The 18542-nt window shown below is 45.9% G+C and overlaps 2 protein-coding genes across 2 annotated transcripts in view; one reads left to right on the top strand and one right to left on the bottom strand.

The window, feature by feature from the left end:
- Positions 1-1443: 1443 nt before the first annotated feature.
- On the top strand, positions 1444-2440 carry LOC310645729 (F-actin-capping protein subunit alpha-1-like; the record flags this gene model as incomplete). Its single annotated transcript, XM_083371720.1, has 1 exon — positions 1444-2440. The coding sequence occupies exon 1, from the start codon at positions 1475-1477 to the stop codon at positions 2438-2440; it is 966 nt and encodes a 321-aa protein (XP_083227846.1). The 5' UTR covers positions 1444-1474.
- Positions 2441-13727: 11287 nt separating this feature from the next.
- Positions 13728-18542, bottom strand: part of ST8SIA2 (ST8 alpha-N-acetyl-neuraminide alpha-2,8-sialyltransferase 2) — a gene marked incomplete at both ends in the record, with an annotated part of 28855 nt that continues 24040 nt past the window's right edge. Inside the window, one exon of the mRNA XM_083371382.1 lies at positions 13728-14013. Within this exon, the coding sequence (XP_083227508.1) occupies positions 13728-14013 (286 nt within the window). The remainder of the gene's footprint in view (positions 14014-18542) is intronic.

The following is an 18542-nucleotide window of genomic DNA, read 5'->3' as shown; positions in this document are numbered from 1 at the left end:
TCTGCCCAGTCAGAGTCCAAACCGGTCCGAATCCGAGCGATTTTGTCCGACAGATGTTGGTTAAACTCCTCGGCACGGCCCTGCAAGGGATCCTCCCTCACCTCCTGATTTAGGAGGGAGCGAGTCACCCTAAACAGGGCGGCCGGGCGATTATCTGCGGACGCGATAAGGGTGGCGAAGTGGTTAGACCTCGCCTCCCTTATCGCAGCGAGATAAGACCTAATGTAGGCTCTTAGTCGCAATCGGTCGGATTCGGATCGGCTGGACCTCCAACCGCTCTCTAGGCCCCGTCTCCGACGCTTCATCTCCCGAAGCTCCGCAGAGAATCATGGAGCTCGACGGGATCTGCACCGGGTCAGGGGCCGCAGGGGTACAACTCGATCAAGAGCCTCAGTGGCCGTCCTTTCCCAGGCTTCCACTAAGGCATCTGCCGAGCTGTGAGCAAGGGAGGCAGGTGGGGACCCCAGAGCTGTCTGGAACCTCTGGGGATCCATTAAGCGTCTGGGGCGGTACCATTTAATTGGTTCCAAACACCCACGGCGGGGGGTGGCAAAACGGAAGACCAGCCGCAGGAGATGATGATCGGTCCATGACAGGGGCATAATAATTGGAGAGCCCCCACCAAGATCATCTAACCACTGTCCAGATAAAAAAACTAGGTCAAGGGTGTGGCCTCCCTCATGAGTCGGTCCCGAAATTACCTGCGTCAGGTCCATGGCCGTCATGGAAGCCATGAACTCCCGGGCCAACTCAGATGATCCTCCCAGCGATGGTAGGTTGAAATCCCCCAAAACTATAAGTTTCGGGAACTCAACCACCAGCGCAGAGAGGACATCGAGCAGCTCAGGCAGGGCTGCTGCTGCATGACTAGGCGAAAGGTACACCAGCAGCAAGCCCAACTGCGCACCAGGGCCGCATCTCAAAAAGAGAGACTCACACCCGACTATCTGAGGAACAGTGGCCTCCCGCGGACACAAGGTCTCCCTCATAACAACAGCCACACCCCCACCCCTACCCTGAGCCCGAGGCCGGTGCAGCACCCGGAAACCTGGTGGGCAAAGATCAACCAGAGGAATCCCGCCCTCTGGGCCCAACCAAGTCTCCGTGATGCAAGCCAGGTCCGCCTGCTCACCCTCGACCAGATCACGAACGAGAGGAGCCTTATTAGCGACGGACCTGGCGTTCAAATACACCAGCCGGAGCTCAGGGGGCTGCACACCCTCACTCCCGGGACCTTGGGGTAGAGCCAGAGGGTCGGAGTGCCTCACCGCTTGTAAGTAGCGGAGAGGCCTTCCCTGAAATCGATACGGCCCTCTGCTCCTCCATCTGCTGCCATTCCCTGATGTCGTGGGAATAGGTAGCCCCACGACCAGCCCTGGAGCCCCGGAGGTGACCGACCCCCGCTCCTCCCCCCAGCGATCTCCATCGGCCCTAGCCAAAATCAAAATCTCCTCTCCTCACTAATATTAAATTAATGCTGTGGGTACTTTTTGTCTGTAGGTCAACTTTGTTCACAGTTCCAAGATCCATCCTTTGCAAAAAAAAAGAAAAGAAAAAAAAGGTCAAGATGTCTACAGAGCCACTGTCTGCAGAACATCCCCAAATCGAGACAGAAAAAGCCCAAGTAGTAAGTAGACTCTTGAAACAAATCCCACCTGGAGAATTTAATGAGGCCTTCAGTGACTTACGCATGCTGGTAGTAGATGATCATATGATGTGTGAAGAAGCACCCACTCTCTGTGCTGTGTACAACAAGGACCATTTCACACCAGTACGAACCAAGAAATGTGAAGTCCTCTTGACTCGCCACAATGAGCTGGAGGAGAACTACTTCCTGGATCCACAGAACCAAATCTCTTTCAAGTATGACCACTTGAGGAGAATACCAAGTGACTTCCAGACTCACCCCGAAGAGGACAAAAAAGGAGAACTATGGAGGAGAGCCCTCCATGAGGCCTTGAAAGTTTATGTTGACAACCACTACCCTGATGGGCTTTGTAGCGTCTTCGTCAAAGACACAGCGATGCGGAAGATCTTTGTGGCTTGTATTGAAAGTCACCGATACAAGCCTTCTGCCTTCTGGAATGGCTTGTGGAAATCAGAATGGACATTTGCTCTAACTCCTGCCTCTACATCCACTCAGGTGACGGGGGTCATCATGATCCAGGCACACTACTTTGAAGATGGCAACATACACCTGACAGTAGTCAAGGATGCTGAGGAGACACTGCTGGTCACCGATGAAGCCCAGACAGCAAAGAACTTTGCAAAACTGGTGGAAAAAATGGAAAATGAGATCCAGAGTAAAATAATGGAAGAGTACGACCACATGAACAGCAGCTACATAAAGTATTTTCGGAGACAGCTGCCCATCATTCAGACAAGCCTTGATTGGGAAAAAGTTGTGACTGTGAAGACTGTGGAGGCTCGTGCACTCTAGTAGAAGTCCTGCTTCTGTGCAGCCAGAGGGACAGGAGAAGAAAAGCAGCAGAGTTGGAGGAAGCATCAATTGACGGAAGTCTCTTCTAAAGTAAAGGAGCCAATAAAATAAACAGTGTAATAAAATGGAAGACGCAGGTCTACTTTTTGATAGGAAGATTTGGGAGAAGAAATTCAGACCTAGTATATCCTGTAGAGCAGAGGTTCCCAACCCCTGCAGCTTGGCGGCCTGGCTGGTGAGGGGGGGAAAGAGGGGAACCAGGGCACACGAGTGGCAACCCAGGGCACGCACGCATGCAGCTCAACTTGTGGCTTGGTGCATGCACACATGCAGCTCAAATTGTGTGAGTTGAGCTGCATGCCTGTGTGCACACACGCTGTCCCACCACTTATGCAAGTTGAGCTGTGCACACCACTTGCCTGGCCCGGTTCTGAATAGGCCATGGCCTGGTAGTGGGCTGTGGCCAAAGGGTTGAGGATCCCTGCTGTAGAGGCACAAGAGAGAAGGGAAAAAGCGGAGTGCAGCTTCTGGAAATCATGATTTTCTTTGTTCTTCCTAAAAGTACATTTAAATGCCTGGAAAAGAAACACGACCTTCGGTAAATGTATGGTCATACAACAGATGTACAGATATCTGTGGCGTGCGTGTGCGTGCGTGGCTTCATTTCCTGCCCAAACAACAAATTTATAACTATCTGCTTCTATACTGATGCATGGATACACACATATTTAATAGTCATGCAGGTGTGGGAGCCACAGGCTACTCACACTAATAATGCAGTATTAATAGAATAGAATATCTTTATTGTCACTGTGTATCTCACAACGAAATTAAGTGCAGTCCACAGTGCACACTACACATGAGTAAAAACCACAAGTAAAAACATACATTATATACATGCATCCTTCACATTCTATTCACCATTGCGCTGCCCCTAATATTGGACTTCGGTGTTGCATTATACAGTGGTATTTAATATGGTTACCGCTCTGGGATGAAAGCTATTTTTCAGTCTTCGTTTTTTATTATCCTGTCTGCCCGATGGTAATAGTTCAAAAAAAGAACATCCGGGGTGAGATGAGTCTTTAAGAATGTTTTGAGCTTTCCTAAGAAAGCGGGAACTGTACAGTTTGTCCAGGCAAAGATAATGACCCTCTGGAGCGCTTAACGGGAGAAAAATAGGGGTAAAATGGTTAGGAGTTTACAGTTGCCTATTTTTGTGCACACGTGTTTGCATGGATGCATATATTTTCGGCAGGTGAAGGAAGGAAGGAAGGAAGGAAGGAAGGAAGGAAGGAAGGAAGGAAGGAAGGAAGGAAGGAAGGAAGGAAGATTTTTTTCATATCCCATTTCAAGCATTCCATATATAACAGGAATGCCACAATTCTCAGCAACATGTCCCTATAATGCCAGGTGCGGGAAAAGATGCCCTTTTCAAATACTGAACAAAAAGAAGTTCTAGTGTTTTAAGTGTTTACATGGCACTAGCAACAAAGAAGTGGTTGAGGTATTTGGCAATTTGGAGATTGGAGTACGGGGGTGGGGGTGGGGGCTCTTTCAGCCTTTGCCAGCAGGAGATAATGAGGATGTCAGAAGTTAGCAGGAAGTCAGAGAGAGAGAGAGAGAGAGAGAGAGACAGAGAGAGACAGAGAGACAGAGAGAGAGACAGAGAGAGAGAGAGAGACAGAGAGAGACAGAGACAGAGAGACAGAGACAGAGAGACAGAGAGAGAGAGAGAGAGAGAGAGAGAGAGATCCACGTTATATTAAAAAAAATCTGTTATTCAGGGTGTTAGTTCCGATGTTTGCAATGGAACACACACTTATGTGGATTCCCATCCCAGCAGCATCAGTATCCCTTTTGTCCCATTCTCTGGACAAGATGGGCCTTGAGATATTTCCCAGCCTGCCATCTTCTGGAGAAGAACAGTCCCAAAGACAGCTGGTGGAGCTGACTTCCATCCTGCTTCCAAGCAGCACAGCATCTTGGCGCTCGTTCATGCATTGGAAAAACCGAAGCTGACAGAGCTGCTAGCATCGAGATCAGCTGGTTTTTACACAAGCAGCAGAAGCTATTTCACATCCCCTCTCTCTTCTCCTTCTGAAAGTTAATAAGCTTGAGTAGGGGGTTGGACTAGAAGACCTCCAGTGTCTCTTCCAACTCCGTTACTGTGTATTCAAGGGAAAGAATCTATGGATGCTCCGATGCTTATGGAAACACCAGCTTTGCTTCACCCCGCATTAGAGCTGGACGAAGTCTGAGAACCGACCTTTGTGTAGAGCCCATCACTTAGATTTATTATTTTATTTCTTTTTGGGACTTATATGCCGCCCTATCTCCCGAAGGACGCAGGGCGGCTAACAACAATAAAATACAACGATACAAAAGTTAAAAAGAATTAAATTAACAGCCCCAATAGAATAAATTAAAATTGAAGTTAAAAATTAAAAAACATTTTAAAATCCCTGTCGTCAGTCCAGGTCAGCCTGATGGAAAAGAAGTGTTGTAAGGCCGCGGTGAAAGGACCGGAGATCCAGGGCCATCCGAAGCTCATGGGGGAGCTGGTTCCACAGGGCCGGCGCTCCCACAGAGAAGGCCCTCCCCCTGGGGGTCGCCAGCCGACATTATCTAGCCGACGGCACCCTGAGGAGGCCCTCTCTGTGTGAGCGCACTGGGCGATGGGAGATCGTTCCCGGCAGCAGACAGTCCTGCAAATATCCCGGACCTAAGCCATGTAGGGCTTTAAAGGTAAGTACCAGCACTTTAAATCTCACCCGGAGGACAACCGGTAACCAATGCAGCTCACGCAGGAGGGGTGTAATATGGGAGTATCGGGATGCTCTCATCACTACCCACGCGGCCGCATTCTGCACCAGCTGAAGCCTCCGGGTGGTCTTCAAGGGCAGCCCCATGTAGAGAGCATTGCAGTAATCTATATGGGAGGTAACGAGTGCGTGAGTGACCGTACGTAGGGCATTTCGGTCCAGATAGGGGCGCAACTGGCGCACCAGGCGAACCTGGGCAAATGCCCCTCTGGCCTCATGTGCTTTCTTTTCAAAGATGTCTCTCCTGCATTTTCCCAGACTTTCACTGGGCTGATGTTTCCATTCACAGTTATAGCCATCAACCCTGAGTAAAGATAAAGGAGGTCCCTGGAAGTTCAGCTCTTGTCAGCAACAGAATCATCCAAGAAAGTAGAACAAATCTATTGAGTTGTTATAGTAGGCTTTCATTTGGCATTTCCTTAGCTTTTTTGGGGGGGGGGGCTGGGGGAGAGAATTGCTTCCTGTTTGAGATAATAGTGAGATGCATCACTTGGCGGTCCATCTCGCGGCCCAGATCTAAACTATTTTAGCAAAAGTCACTAAGATGCCAGAAGCAATATCAAGCCCTCAGACTTAAAAGCTTCCTGCGATGGAATAGGTTTTGGCCTGCATCCACAACACAATTCAAAATGGTGGCAGCTGTAGAGAAATCTTGGAAAGGGCGGCAAGTTTTTTTTTTTAGCTCAACGTTGGAGTTGAGCTAGGATTTATGAATTCCCTAGGCAAATGCGTGCTCAGTTTCCAAGAATTTCTTCTGAGTTGGTAGTACTGTTTTATTTCTTTATTTACTCTGCCTACGTCCTATTTTTTTTCTTCTATCCTTGTTGGCATTTGTGACGCGATGGGCTGCATATTATGGCAACAAATTGTGTCAAATTTGCTCTAAGAGCGATTATTGCTCTCCGCTATCTAAAGATAACGGTAAAGGTTTCCTTGACCAATCATGTCCAATTATAGGAGGTGGTGCTCATCTCCATTTCTTAGCCGAAGATGCTTCCGTGGCCATGTGGCCATCATGATGATTATGATGGCCACATGAATGCCAAGGTGCACAGAATGCTGTTACCTTCCTACTGAAAAGGTACCGATTAATCTGTCCTACACTTCAGCTTCACATTGCAAGCTGCCAGCCTGCCATAAACTATGGGGAGAAGGAGCTCTCGGGAGGGGAAAGACTAACTACTCCTTGTGCTTTCCAGAGACACCATCTCACCAACCCAAGGTCAAAACTCTGGGACTGTTTCTGAAACAATTAATTCAGATCGAATCCCGAGTGCCGCGCAAGTGAGTGAGTGAGCGCCTGTTACTCGTCCCAGCTTCTGCCCACCTAGCAGTTCGAAAGCGCGTAAAAATGCAAGTAGAAAAATAGGGATCACTACGATGGGAAGGTAACAGCGCTCCGTGCGCCTTTGGCGTCTAGTCATGCCAGCCACATGACCACAGAGACGTCCTCGGACAAGCGCTGGCTCTTCGGCTTTGAAACGGAGATGAGCACCGGCCCCTAGAGTCGGAAACGACTAGCACGCATGTGCGGGGGAACCTTTACCTTTAAGTTTTTAATTGGACAATGGGAGACTTGCAAGAGGAGGAACTGGACAAGAGAAAAGTTATCCAGCAAACTTTGGTGTCTAAATTCCAGTTCTGGCTCTGTTTTACTGTAATCCACGTGGCTTTTAGTAAAAAAAAGTATACCTTTGCCACAAATGGAGTCGAGGGCCTTTTTCTTTCCTAAAGGACCACATTGGGGCAGGTCTGAAATAATCTACTTGCATCTTGCATGCTTTTGAACTACAAGGTGAGCAAGAGCTGAGGAGAATGGGTGCTTACGCCCTTGTGCAGTGCTCGGGTCTCAAACTCGGACTGTCAGCTTTGTAGCTTTAACCACTGAGCCATTTCACCCCCCCCCGGCCTCCACTATCTAACAATTGATTATTTTTGAGATTAAGTGATTAAATCAACTCAGACACGTGGTTTTCACATCTGAAATGGTATCTAGCAATTGGGGTAGCCTTGCATACGGGTGCGGGTGAATCTGAGGTGGATTTTTTGTGATATCTCACTGAGCTGAACTGAATTGCAGAGCTGATAAGATGCAGTCATGTAGACAGCTAAATGAATAAGAAAAACAACAAGGTAACTGCAGGCTTCCCACGGCACATTTAATCAGGTTAGCGAACAACCCTGTGGTTGCATTTGTGCAATGAACTCAGATGACTTAGTTAAAAGCTGACAAGCTGTGTTCTTTTAAGAAGTTGAGTCTGATTAATTTTAACCAGGGTTAGTTCTTTTGTGGGTTTGGAAATCTGTGCAAAACCCATGCCTGTTTGAATATGCCTGGTTCAGTGTCTTGTGCAAATCCAGGAAATTGTTGACTCGATTAAGTTAAGCCTACTCTGAAAGCCTAGTTTATCAGAATATAGAATAACAGAGTTGGAAGGGACCTTGGAGATCTTCTAGTCTAGCCCAATCCCTTCCTCAAACAGGAGACCCTATACCATTTTGGACAAGCGGCTATCCAGTCTGTTCTTGAAAGCCTCCGGTGTCCATTACAATGTGCTCGCGGTTGCAAAGATAATGAAGGCTACCCCAGTCTCTTTCATCCTATACAAAGCTGACCTTACCCCATTACCTTTAGACCTCTATTTTTCAACAAAAGGGAAAGCTTTTATCCAATGAATAACTGCAAAGAAACGCTTTCCACCTGGCAACTTAAAGCTGGATTAGTAGAGGGAGGTGGGAATTGCGCTCCAATCCACGTGCATGAATGACTTCAGGATGGAGTGGCCTGGATTCAAATGCTGAAAAAGTCTCTTATTGCAAATTCATTCTGATTCCAAATCTTCCCTCTAAATCAGGACTTGGAGGATGATAACAGAATAACTAACGGAATAACCGGGTTGGAAAGAATCTTGGAGGTCTTCTAGTCCAACCCCCTGCTCAAGCAGGAGACTCTGTCCCATTCCAGACAAGCAGCTGTCCAGTCTCTTCTTTAAAAGCCTCCAGTGATGAAGCACGTCTGGAGGCCAGCTGTTCCACTGGTTAATTGTCCTCCCTGTCAGGAAGTTTCCCCTTAATTCCAGGTTGCTTCTCTCCAGTCATTCTTTCTCGTCCTGCCCTCTGGGTGCTTTGGAGAATAACAAGAAAGAAAGAAAGAAAGAAAGAAAGAAAGAAAGAAAGAAAGAAAGAAAGAAAGAAAGAAAGAAAGAAAGAAAGAAAGAAAGAAAGTCCAAGTATAGAAAATTAGGACACATCTAGTCAGCCATTTGAAGATATTTGTCTCCAGTCTGCAAATGACACAAAGATAGGTCAGTGTAAATTTGTTCTGTCTGTGTAGCGGCATAGCTGAGCTACCCTCCACTTTGTTAGCAGAACTGCTGAATGGTGCCGATCTAACAGTTCACGATGGGACAAACAAAAATACAGCAGGAACCTCATCCATCAATCACTCCTCTGAATGTCTGCTGGGAAGAAGGCAAATTTTGACAGATGGCTAGAGCAGCAGGTTTTGCCATCTGTCGGAAGCTGTAAATATACGCCCTGCCCAGCATTTTTTGGAACGTCTCACATGTCAGATGTATGTAAAAACGCATGTCCCAACTGGCAGCCAGGTCCCTATGCTGACATCTGGTCTACAGTTTCTCTACTGAGTTTGGTACTTGTCTAGTCAATCAAGGAGGCCCCGCTCTACCTCCATTATTAAAGCATTATTGCATCCATTATTATGCTCACTAGTGTGTGTGGGGGGGGTGCGATGGCTCAGTGGTTAAAGATGCTGAACTTGTCAACTGGAAAGCTGACAGCCCAGGTTCAAGACCTGAACGCTGTGTGATGGGGTGAGCTCCCATTCCTTGCTCCAGCGCCTGGCTACCTAGCAATTTTAAACCTGCAAATGCGAGTAGATAAATAGGTACACTTCCATGGGAAGGAAACAGCATTCCGTGCACCTTGGCATATACTTATGTCGGCCACATGACCACGGAAGTGTCTTTGAACAACACTAAGAAACAGAGATGAGTAGAGAGTCCGACATGACTGGACAGGGGAATGCTTTATCTTTACGTCAATGATCACTAGAGAAAGACATAGACCAGAATCATTCTTACAGACAGATGTTTCTAGAGCAATGTTTCCCAAGCTTGGCCACGTCCAGTTGTGTGGACTCCAACTCCCAGAATTTCATCAGTGGCTATGCTGGTGGCTCTACTCTGGGATCTGAAGTTCACAAACCTGCAAATGGCCAAGATACAACTTTCCAAAGTCCTCTTGATGTTACGGCTTTCCTTAGTGATCTGGGCATTGTTGTTTCTCTTCTGACAGTCACATTGGTCACACAGAACAAACCAAAGTGGCTGAGGAAAGACAGAGAAGATGCTGAACAGAGCTGGATAGTCAGCACCCCTGTTGTGTTTTCATCCTGGTTGTATTCATCAGGCAAATAACAAGGCTTGTGTCAGGAGAAGAGGGAAAACGACTACTCTGGATCAGAAAAATCCAAAGACAATCTCAGCTATGGGTTTTGGATAAGAGAACACAGCTGCATCAGAGAGAGATATCCCTAGCAGCTGGTTAGGAAGGCATCTATTAGTAAAGATTAGGAAGTCCTTCAACCATTCACAACAAATTCAAGCTCGACAGCCTTTTCTAAATCAAGACATCATTCTTGTACTAGGAATGTCATTATGGGGCTTAAGAAGAGTTTTGATGTATATCTCCCCCATCTCGCTGTTTGAGGAGATAAAGTCCATAAAAATCTATTTCACTAAAGATGAAAATTAATATCTCATATATCTTTTTCTTTTAGGAAGATTCATGACCACAGGAAAAACTACAGAAGACCCAAGGGAAATTTAAAGTATTATCAAGAAAACAACCGATGACAGCGGGATATAGTTGTCAGTGGCTTTCTTACTTATGGTGATAAGTAGATAAAGTAGACAAAGATAAGTAGATAAGTAGATAAAAGAATTCATGGTATTGAACAACTCAAGACAGAATTTGAAATAGAATTGTGTACAAATGTTGAGTTAACTAAAAATGCTGGCTACAGCATACAGATGGAATCATAGGAGATGGCTGGGCTGAGCCAGAGAGAGGGGTCAAACATGTCATTAGTCTTGAGTCCCACAAGAGATCTACGTTCAGCCCAACTTGAATTCCATTGACTCTTATCTACTGCCAACTTGCTTGGACTGTTAGTAGTTCAGATTCTTGTAGAGAGCTCTAGCATGAAATAAATCTCCCCTGGCTCCTGATTTCCTGCACTTGACTGGAACAATAGGAAACCACGCTATTGCTATAATTGAATAGAATAGAATAAAATAGAGCTGGAAGGGATGTTGGAGGTCTTCTAGTCCAGCCCCCTGCTCAAGCAGGAGAGCCTATACCATCTTAGACAAGTGACTATCCAGTCTCTTCTTAAAAATCTCCAGCAATGGAGCACCCATGATTTCTGAAGGCAAGCTGTTCCACTGGTTAATTGTCCTCACTGTCAGGAAGTTTCCCCTTAATTCCAGGTTGCTTCTCTCCAGTCATTGTTTCTCGTCCTGCCCTCTGGGTGCTTTTGAGAATAACGTGACCTCCTCTTCTTTGAGGCAGCCCCTCAAATACTGGAATACTATACCCTGTTTCTTCTTTTCTTTAGACTAGCCAAACCCAAGTCCTGCAGCTATTCTTCATACGTTTTAGTCTCCAGGCCTTGGATCATTTTAGTTGCTCTTCTCTGACTCAACATCTTTTTTGTAGTATGGTGACCAAAGTTAGTTGCAGTATTCCAGGCGTGGTCTTATTTGAAATTTGCCCTATATTATATATTTTTTACATGTTCCATTGGTTTATGACAGCAGAAAAATTATCCAGAATGGATGGAGGCACCTCAAATATATGTTGGAAATATGAACAAGAAGGGTCATTAGGGAAAAATAACCTTTCTTGTTCATTCTTGTTCACAGGAAAATAACTAGCTTATGCCTTGGAAAACTCTTTTCAGTTGAAGGAAATAATGGAATTTGGTCCAGTAGCCTTCATGTGTTCATCTATCCATGATGGCACCTTCTGAAATGTCTCAGTCCTTTTTGCGGGGAGGAGGTATCTAGTCACCCACCATCAGAAACAAAGAATATATCACCCCTTCCTTCAGTACTGCAATATCATTGGACTCCAATTCCATCAGTCCCAGCCAACATAACCAATGACTAAGGAGGAGAGGCAATGTGATCCAAGCACACATTTTTTACATTGCCAGCCAGAGAAGAGGCATGTGTGTCACCAAACTCCATGTTAAGTGCTCTGTGACAGTTTTCTGGGAAAAGGAGAGGAACTGAAGATGGGGCAAGATAACAGAATAACAAAGATGGAAGGGTCCTTGGAGGTCTTCTAGTCCATAGGTCTGCAACCCGCAGCTCCGGAGCCGCATGCGGCTCTTTCAGCCGTCTCCTGCGGCTCCCAGTCCTCTGCCGTGTGCAGTCCAAAAAAAAAGTGGGATTAAAAAAGTTCAACCAATCAATTCAAATATGCAGGGTAGGTGCATATCTCGCCTTGGCTCCAATCTTCACGCAAACCCTGTTCTGCACATGTGGGCATGTCTGCGCATGCGCACACATTTTTTGCGGCTCCCAGTTTTTCCTTTTGTGAGGGAACCGGTTCCGAGTGGCTCTTTCACTGTTTCAGGTTGCTGACCCCTGCCCTATACCATTCCAGACAAATGGTTGTCCAATCTCTTCTTGAAAACCTCCAGTGTTGGAGCATTCACCGCTTCTGGAGGCAGGTTGTTCCACTGGTTAATTGTTCTGACTGTCAGGAAGTTTCTCCTTAGTTCTAGGTTGCTTCTCTCCTTGACTAGTTTCCATCCGTTGCTTCTTGTCCTGCCTTCAGGGGCTTTGGAGAATAGCTTGACTCCCTCTTCTTTGGGGCAGCCCCTGAGATATTTATCCATTAATCTATCATTAAAGATGGATTAGACTTCCTTTCCATTTTTGCTGTGTTTTATTATAGATCACTTCATTTCTGCTCAGTGTGCAAAACATTCTTCTGGATCTGCAAGTTTTTCGAGCAGGGATGAATGGAATTGAATACTTTATTTGGCCAAGTGTGATTAGACACACAAGGAATTTGTCACCGGATGGGGTACCATTCCAACCTCAGACCGATTTCTCATCTGCTGTTTGTGGAAGCCAGGCCTCCAATAATGAAGGCACCGATTACTACAATGACTTAAAACTGAGTTTATTAACAAATCTGCTAAAGCACAATAAAACAGTTGGAACAAAAAAAAAACCCAACCCCAGCCTGCAAATTTGCTTTCACAAATTGAAACCCCCGAATGTCAAGTCACACTACGGCAGAACATGTAGAAGAAGAAGAAGAAGAAGAAGAAGAAGAAGAAGAAGAAGAAGAAGAAGAAGAAGAAGAAGAAGAAGAAGAAGAAGAAGAAGAAGAAGAAGAAGAAGAAGAAGAAGAAGAAGAAGAAGAAGAAGAAGAGGAGGAGGAGGAGGAGAAGGAGGAGGAGGAGGAGGAGGAGGAGGAGGAAGAAGAAGAAGAAGAAGAAGAAGAAGAAGAAGAAGAAGAAGAAGAAGAAGAAGAAGAAGAAGAAGAAGAAGAAGAAGAAGAAGAAGAAGTTGTTTGTACAGTTATGGCCACTCTCTTGTCTCTTTTGACGCCACCCCTATGGATGCTCCAGAACTGGCATCACTTATTTAGTACCGCTGAACGGGGCATCTCTACCAAGGAAGAGGAGAACCGCAGCAGGAAACAAAAATGATGCTCCCCTTTTAGTCCGCTTCCGTCTTTTATTTTTTAAAATAATAATAATAATAATGAGCCACGCTGTCCGATGAATGGCCTGATGTTTTCCCTTCCAGTGGAAATGTCAGAAACTCCAGGCTTCCTGTGCCTGGGGATCCTGAGTCAATTTTGCCAGCCTTGCTCTGTTGCTTTCTGAACGGGCCCAGCTGGTAGCCCAGTTGAAAAAAAGTCTCCACATGGCATGGTTCAGCTCTCCTTGGCCAGTAGCTTTTTGAGAACTGACCTGCAGTGTCTCTGCTCTGTGTCTCTCCCTGCTTGAAAAACAGCAGTTCTAAGGATTAATCCCTACCCCTACATCCACTAAGCCAAGAACACAACACGAACTGGGAAACGCCCAGCTTTCTTAGCCAAACGGGCCCTACCTACCAATTCTAGACCACGCACAACATCTGGCCTAACACTGAGTTGTCACACTAAAGTACCCATACACATCACAGTGGCTGCCAGGCCTGGGAAGGGCAAAGGCCACCTTCTCTTAGGGTTCTTCCCCAGCTCTTCTGGTCCTTGCGCCAAATGTTGGCTCCAATTCAACGCAGAGCCCTGCGGGCCTTTCTCCCAAGCCAAGGAAACCCACCTTGCATCTACCACTCTGCCCAGCCTCCCCTCCCCAATCCTCCCATGGGGCACAGCCTCCAGGAAAGTGGCTTGCCAGAAGCCTCTTTTTACGTGGTTCCATTGCAGGGCCCAACGGTGAGTTTTAAGGCACCTTGGTGGTGCAAGACCTTCAACGCTTTGAATTCCAAAGGCATGGTGTGAGGACTGGCCTGGGACATGTAGCCATATTTCAGGCTGTCATAGTAGTGGTATTTAACAGGGTTTTGGTCTGGGCCTTGGGGAAATGGCCAGAAACCGTAGAGGTAAATCTGGTTGCAGAAGCGAGTTGCCAGGGTGTACATCAATAAGCCAGTGGTGGGACGCTTGATGTAGACTTTGTTCGTCAGCCAATACCTGGAAAGGAACAAAAATCATATAAGAAATGGTTAACTTCCTTTGGCATGGGTTTGAGACCACTGGGGGGGGAATACTTCTTTACACAAAATCATCATTATAGAATCAAGATCACGTGGAGTAATATTACTGCTTTATAAAGCCCTAGTAAGACCACACCTGGAATACTGCAGCTAGTTCTGGTCACCATATCACAAAAAAGATGTTGAGAGTTTGGAAAAAAATTCAGAGAAGAGCAACTAAGATGATCCAAGGCCTGGAGACTAAAACATACAAAGAACGGCTACAGGACTTGGGTTTGGCCAGTGTGAAGAAAAGAAGAAATAGGGGAGACATGATAGCAGTGTTCTAGTATCTGAGGGGCTGCCACAAAGAAGAGCGGGTCATGTTATTCACCAAAGCACCAGGACAAGAAACAATGTTTGGAAACTGATCAAAGAGAGAAGCAACCTGGAATTCAGGAGAAACCTCCTGACAGTGATGACAATCAACCAGTGGAACAGAAGTTGCCTCCAGAAATCGTGGGTGCTCCATCACTGGAGATTCTTAAGAAGAGACTGGACATTCACCTGTCTGAGATGGCATAGGTTCTCCTGCTTGAGTAGAATATTCTACTCTACTCTACTCTACTCTACTCTACTCTACTCTACTCTACTCTACTCTACTCTATCTTTCTGCCCAAAAAAATTGGAACAGCTTAGAGACGAAAAATCATTAGAGGCTAAAAATCACTATAGGTTTTCAGCAGACATTGAGAATGTCAGCAGATGAAGAACAGGAAAATAACAGAGCAGTGAGGAGTGCCAACCACTGGGAGGATGAGGTGAGCAAAAGGCAATAGACATCATCATCATCATCATCATCATCATCATCATACATTTTAAGGAGATACCTGGTTGATACCTAGGATGCTGGCAGCAACCCGTGTCAACTATTAGTGCCAGTCTATTTGAGTGTTCAGTTGACTGAGATTCATATTTAATGAATAAAAGTTTTTTACTGGAGGTCTTCTAGTCCAACCTCATTCTCAAGCAGGAAACCCTATACCATTTCAGACAAATGGCTGTCTAGTCTCTTCTTAAAAACTTCCAGTGTTCGAGCATTCACAGCTTCTGGAGGCAGGTTATTCCACTGGTTAATTGTTCTATCAGGAAGTTTCTCCTTAGTTGTAGGTTGCTTCTCTCTTTGGTTAGTTTCCATCTGTTGTTTCTTGTCCTGCCTTCAGGTGCTTTGCAGAATAGCTTGACTCTCCTATTCTTTGTGGCAACCCCTGAGATACTAGAACACTGCTATCATGTCACCCCTCGTCCTTCTCTTCATTAAACTAGACATACCCAATTCCAGCAACCGTTTCTTATATTTTTTAGCCTCCAGTCCCCTGATCATCTTTTTTACTCTTCTCTGCACTCTTTCTAGAGTCTCAAGATCTTTTTTACATCGTGGTGACCAAAACTGGATGCAGTATTCCAAGTGTGGCCTTACCAAGGTGTTGTAAAGTGGTATTAACGCTTCATGTGATCTTGATTCTATCCCTCTGTTAATGCAGCCTGGCACTGTGTTGGCTTTTTTGGCAGCTGCAGCACACTGCTGGGTCCTATTGAAGTGATTGTCCACTAGGACTCCAAGATCCCTCTCTCAGTTGCTACTACTGAGCAAGATACCACGTATGCTGTACCTGTGCATTTGGTTTTTCCTGCCTAAATGTAGAACCTGACTTCTGTTCCATTCCTGATCAGCCTCAAGAAGGACTTGTTGTCACCATGCCCACCCTTCTCCTCTTGGCTAAACACCTGGGCCCATAACACTGGCTAATTAATTTTGGAAGCATGTAAGCGATGTGGCCTCAACTGTGTGGGCCATCATTGTTGTGCAAGATTCCAGGTTTTAATGAGAAGGCTGGTGGAAAGGGCATCATTATGTCCTTACTGCCAACCCATCAACTGTATCATTTGGCATTGCTATTAAATATATCACTTGAATTGACCAAGGCAGCTGGGAAAAAACAACAACAACGAGATGACATCTGCTATTTGGTACGGGGTTTCTGCGAGCTGTGGTGGTTGAGCCAAGCTTCTTCCTTAGTTGGCAAAATACAAATTGCATGGAAGTGTTTATTTTGGAGCGGGTTAGTTCCTTGGGTGCCAGGGGACTTGTGAAGGTCAGTTAAACTGAAACAAGCAGGGTTTAAATTACGAGTTATCCATACGGGAAAACCTCCTACGACTTTCTGCCTACAAGCCACCAGTTCGGTGTGGTGAAGGGAAATTTGCTTTCCAAATTGGTTTCAAAAGAGAATGGAACTGCGCTGAAATTCTCAGGCATGGAGCAGGGTGCTATGACCCATTTAGTGACATGGGTGACTGAGTGGGGAATAAGGCAAGTGACCTTATTCTATCTAGGACAGGGGTAGGCAACCTTGGCTCTTTTATGACTCGTGGACTTCAACTCCCAGAATTCCTCAGCCAGCATAGCTGGCTGAGGAATTCTGGGAGTTAAAGTCCAAGAGTCATAAAAGAGCCAAGGTTGCTTACCTCTGATCTAGGAGTTTCCATCTAGGTAAAGAGGGCTGGGACATTCTTTAAGTCCTGGGAGACAACATAATATTCAGAAGTGACTCCGGTAAAAATCTCCCTGATTCACTGGAGCGTAAGAGATGCAGCACAATCAGACCTACAAGGTTCCGTTGTTGTGCAGGTGATCCTCAACTTACAACCGTGCATTAAGTGACCCTTCGAAATTGCAACGGCACTGCCCAAAAGTGACTTAGGACCGTTTTTCACAATTACGACCATTGCAGCATCCCCGGGGTCACGTGATCGAAATCCAGACTCTCGGCAACTGACTCATATTTACAACAGCTGCAGTGTCCTGGGTTCGTGCAGTCGCCTTTTGCGAAGTCAGTGGGGAGACCAGATCCACCTGACAACTGAATTATTAACACAGTTAACCACGGTGGCAAGAAAGATTCATAAAAGGGGGCAAAAGTCACTTAACAAATGTCTCACCTAGTGGCTGAAATTTGGGGCTCAATTGGGGTTGCAAGTTGACGACTGCTTGTAGTCTATCTCAATAAAGCATAGTTCTAGTTTTTTTCCTGTAGAGTTGATTTTATGATGTAGTCTATCTAGTTGGGCTGACACTAGGGAATACTGTACATGTGAATGTCCTGTCTTTTATTGTCCACTCCTCTCATCCAGCCAGCCTCCCTCCCTGCCCACACATTTCCAGCATTAAATCCCAAGGAAAAGGCCAGGAAGGAACTTCTCTGAGGGCTCTTACATATCAGGAAACCCTAAAATGATGGAAAGATAGGAAAATAGCACCAGGGATAGCTCCATCTATCATTTTTGTAAGAAACGTGAGCTCAGAAACACCACAAAAGTTATTCAGAATAAATTTGCAAGCCCTCCAAATGTAACCTAAAAACCCAAAAGCATCTTGGCCTTCATAATCAGGAAAGATCTTCAATAATCAGGTTTTCCATTTACATCTCATGGAACATGATCAAAGGCCTGGAGACTAAAATGTACAAAGAATGGCTGCAGGACTTGGGTTTCGCCAGTCTAAAGAAAAGGGGAGACACAATAGCAGTGTTCTAGTATCTGAGGGGCTGCCAGAAGGCAGAGGGGGGCAGGTTGTTCACCAGACCACCAGAGGGAAGGACAAGAAGCAATGGTTGGAAACTGACCAAAGAGAGAAGCAACCTGGAATTAAGGAGAAACTTCCCGACAGTGAGGACAATCAACCAGTGGAACAGCCTGCCTCCAGAAGTTGTGAATGCTCCAACACCGGAAGTTTTTAAGAAGAGATTGGACAGCCATTCGTCTGAAATGTTATAGGGTTTCCTGCCTGAGCAGGGGGCTGGACTAGAAGACCTCCAAGGTCCCTTCCAGCTCTATTCTATTCGAATCCCACCTTAATTCTGCTTGCTATAAGGTGGGGTAGAGAGGAACTCCTAGATACTTTCAGGATTCTGTTCTTTTATTCTACATCATCCGAAAAAGTAACACAGGTAGTCCTCAACTTACAACAGTTCATTTATTGACCGTTCGAAGTTGCAAAGGGACTGGAAAAAGTGATGACCATTTTTTCAGACTTACGAGCGTTGCAGCATCCCCGTGGCCACAGGATCAAAATTTGAATGTTTTGGCAACCGGCTCATAGGTATGATGGTGGGATCACGTTATCCCCTTTTGCCACCTTCTGACGAGCAAAGTCAGTGGGGAAGCCAGGTTTGCTTAATGACTGTGTGACTTGAGTCCCTTCACGGCTGTGGCAAGGGGAGGTGGCGAAAATGGGGCAAAAACTCACTCCACCACTGTCTCACTTTGCAACAAAAAGTTGGAGCTCAATTATGTGCGCACGTTGAGGACTTCCTGCATTCCTAGAATCCTCATGTCATCTTTTTCCTGACTTGGCCTCCCGACAATCAATCCCGAAAGCCTATCAGTTGTATCAAGCGGAATCAAGGTGATGGTCAGAAGGGGCGTCCTGCACTTCAGCCTGGCTTGGCTAGGTGCCTGCCTGCC

The sequence above is a fragment of the Vipera ursinii genome, assembly GCF_947247035.1.
Source record: "Vipera ursinii genome assembly, chromosome: 11".
Taxonomy (NCBI): domain Eukaryota; kingdom Metazoa; phylum Chordata; class Lepidosauria; order Squamata; family Viperidae; genus Vipera; species Vipera ursinii.
Note: the sequence above shows the minus strand (reverse complement) of the source record. Positions and strands in the feature narration are given on the sequence as shown.